Source organism: Sinocyclocheilus grahami, unplaced genomic scaffold (genome assembly GCF_001515645.1).
Source record: "Sinocyclocheilus grahami isolate Dianchi unplaced genomic scaffold, SAMN03320097.WGS_v1.1 scaffold1369.1, whole genome shotgun sequence".
Lineage (NCBI taxonomy): Eukaryota > Metazoa > Chordata > Actinopteri > Cypriniformes > Cyprinidae > Sinocyclocheilus > Sinocyclocheilus grahami.
Window position 1 is genome coordinate 166,469 of NW_015506548.1, and position 3,731 is coordinate 170,199.

At 37.4% G+C, this 3,731-nt stretch overlaps 1 protein-coding gene across 1 annotated transcript in view; it reads right to left on the minus strand.

Annotated features, from left to right (window-relative positions):
• Positions 1 to 480: 480 nt before the first annotated feature.
• The window catches only part of mrps27 (mitochondrial ribosomal protein S27), an 11,916-nt gene continuing 8,665 nt past the window's right edge, over positions 481 to 3,731 (minus strand). Inside the window, exons 9-11 of the mRNA XM_016255797.1 lie at positions 3,231 to 3,370; positions 2,115 to 2,246; positions 481 to 968 (exon numbers count right to left, since the gene is read on the minus strand). Coding sequence (XP_016111283.1) covers positions 759 to 968; positions 2,115 to 2,246; positions 3,231 to 3,370 — 482 coding nt within the window. The 3' untranslated portion in view covers positions 481 to 758. The remainder of the gene's footprint in view (positions 969 to 2,114; positions 2,247 to 3,230; positions 3,371 to 3,731) is intronic.

The window sequence follows — 3,731 nt, forward strand, 5'->3', positions numbered from 1 at the left end:
CATGATCTTCAGAAATCAGTATAATATGCTGATCTGCTGCTCGAGAAACATTTCTGATTATTATCAATGCTGAAAACAGTCGCGGAAACTGTGATGCATTTTATTTTTCAGGATCCTTTGATGAATGTAAAGGCATTTATTTGAAATAGAAACTTTTGTAACATTATAAATGTCTTCACTGTCACTTTTGATTAATTTAATGTATCACTGATGAATAAAAGTATCAATTCCTTCCTTTTTCAAAAAGTCTTTCTTACTCCAATCTGTTTTCAGCATTGATAATAATCAGAAATGTTTCTCGAGCAGCAGATCAGCATATTATACTGATTTCTGAAGATCATGTGACACTAAAGACTGGAGGAATGATGCTGAAAATACAGCTGCGCATCACAGAAATAAATTACAGTTTAACACATATTCACATAGAAAACAGCTGTTTTAAATTCTAATAATATTTCAAAATGTGTACAGTATTTTTTGATCATATCAAAGCAGATTTGGCGAGCAGAAGAGACTTCTTTCAGAAACATGAAAAATCCAAACTGTGTAAATCCTGTTATTCCAGTGCATACAGTATGAAAGGGCCGAGACTAAATATAAGAGTATTTTCATTGTTTATTTATACTGTTCAGATTTACACGGCATTGAAAAAGAATCCAAATAATATTAACACACAAACCTCTATCTCAATCGGCCCAACCAAAGACAATAAACATGACAAACAATGCTGTGTCTGGAGGACGGCGGTCACTGTTTGCTCAGATGCTCTTCTGGTTCTTCTCTTTCGTCTCTCTTTCTCTCTGAATGAGCTGCTGGAGCTCAGCCTCCCAGACGCTCACCGTCTGCTGATATTCAGCGATATCTGCGTTTTCACAGGCTGCCAGCATCTGCTGCGTCAGAGCCGATACGAGAGACTCCAGGCTCCTCGAGTCGATCCTGTCCTGGGACACGAGTCGTTCCTTCAGCTCCTACCAAAACATCCAGCTCGCAAATTAACCCTGTAAAGCCTGACATATAGTATCTATAGTTGAAATGGAACAGCTTATTGAAACTTTAGAATAAAATATTTGCATATATGTGACCCTGGAGCACAAAACCAGTCATTAGGGTAAATTTTTATGAAATTGAGATTTATGCATCAGCTGAAAGCTGAATAAATAATCTTTCCATTGATGTAAGGTTTGTTAGGATAGCACAATATTTGATAATCTGGAATCTGAGGGTGCAAAAAAATCTAAATATTGAGAAAATCATCTTTAAAGTTGTTCAAATGAAGTTCTTAGCAATGCATATTACTAATCAAACATTAAGTTTTGATATATTTACGGTAGGAAATGTACTAAATATCTTCATGGAACATGATCTTAATATCCTAATGATTTTTGGCATAAAAGAGAAATGTATAATTGTGACCCATACAATGTATTGTTGGCTATTGCTACAAATATCCCCCAGCGACTTAACACTGCTTTTGTGCTACAGGGACACATTTTTTGTATCATACTTGCTCCATCAGGCTTTCAAGGCTCATATAGTCGGATATAGTGAGAATATGAAGGAAAACCAGCTTGATTTTACTCAGACTCAAACTGAGCAAAAATATGAATTTGCTGCAGATGCTGATATTTATGATGAGAGTCCGATGCTTGTAATGTAAATCAAAGATATCTTTATAACAGTACAGCAGATACTGATCTAAATATCAGCGGTCGCTCTATATCTCCAGTAATCTGTCTCAGTGAGATGAGAGTGAAATGCTCCAAACATATAATGCAGTGATTGAGAGCTGAAGAAATAAAGGCTCCTCAGAAGATGTGAGATGTTCTGGAGGCTTGTGAAGATCATTCCTCCGCTGAGGAACAGTGAAAGTAAAGCTTCTGGAAACAAACGCTCCTCAAAAGATCCTGAGGATCAGATTTGAGACTCTAAAACATGATTGATGGAGAATCAAGTAAAGCTGAGCTGCTTCAGTCCAGTAAGTGTTCATCTGGAGATATTACTGACGTTATTCTGACGCTTACTTGATCAAAACCAGTCAAGTTTTGTAACAAAGTTTAGAAGGTGTTTATGTAAATGCATAAATGTTTAGTGCATTTAACGTAAGAAAAACTAACCTTGAAGCGGTTGATGTACTCCGGTAGTTTCTGTGTCTCCAGCTCATCTTCCTCCTCCAGCGGCGTGTCAGTGACGTTCTGTCCATCAGCGTTCACTGAGAGATCCTGCAATATCTTCTCCACATGATCCAGCTGAAAGCCAGAGATGCTTCAACCCTCAACAACTCAATCACACCGCATTATACACATTCATTTTGCAGACGCGCTTAATCAAAGCGACTCTCGGTGCATTCAATATAAATGACATGCGATCACTGTGAATTAGAACTCATGACTAGCAAGTAGCAACATGCTCTTCTGGTTTTCAAAACATTTTGGAGAATTGTAGCATTGCATCAGTGTCTCAGCAATGGATGGGTGCCGTCAGAATGAGAGTCCAAACAGCTGATAAAAACATCACAATAATCCACAGCACTCCAGTCCATCAGTTAACATCTGGAGAAGACAAAAGCTGAAACACATCCAGCATTAAGACGCTTTTAACTAAAACACCATAGAGTCTATAATAACTCTTCCTCCAGTGAAAAAGTGCATCTGCTGTTGTCTCTCGCATCAAAATCCAGCCACATATTTGTTTAGAGCTGTTTAAACGCTGCTTGATCTGTGCAGATTTCTCTCCTGATTCACACCAGAACACTGACTCACTGGAGGAAGCGTTATTATGGATTATGGACTCGTCTTAATGCTGGATGTGTTTCAGCTTTTGTCTTCTCCAGATGTTAACTGATGGACTGAAGTGGTGTGGATTATTGTGATGTTTTTATCAGCTGTTTGGACTCTCATTCTGACGGCACCCATTCACTTGCAGTGAGACACTGATGCAGTGCTACATTTCTCCAAATCTGATGAAGAGAAACTCATCCACACTCCTCGGATGATCCTGTGGGTGAACACATTTTAATTTTTGGGTGAATTATTCTTTTAAACATTTTCACTACAGAATCCTGCAGTATGCCAGTATGAAGTCGTTTTATAACTTCTGTGCAGTGATCTCAAAGATTTACTTCAAAAACATTATTCATGTGGTTTCTCTTTAAACTTTTTCCTCAGACAAGATAAATATGTACCATGGTAAGACCTCATTATGGTCAATTAGTTATCTCTGTAAATACTCACAACTTCCTCAGATAACTTGACGTCTCTGAAGTCACACACAGCGTCCATGACGGCGAGGGCTCGCCCAAGATAACCGGAGGTCCAGATCAGGGGCATCTCGTGAAACACGGCGTGAATTCCTCTGGACAGCTCGACTTTACCTGGAGACACGATCGGAAGATGAGACTATCTGATGTTCAGACGGAGAATTCTAGAATCTGAGGACGTGCAAAACGACATATTTGCAAAATAGTCCATGCGTTTCCTTAACAAATCTGAACATAAAAATGAAAACCATTAACTTTTTTTTTTTGTTACTTGAAATAAAATTAAAATAAAACTTAGTTGAACTTCTTGTATTAAAATAACTAAAACTAAATAAAGATGAATAGAATCTGTAGACATATAAACATACAAAAAATACTAAAAATGTAACTAAAATTAAAATGGGAAAAACTGGAAGGGAAAACATAAAAATTAAAACTTTATTAAAGGAAACCAAAATTCCCTTGATCTTTCAAC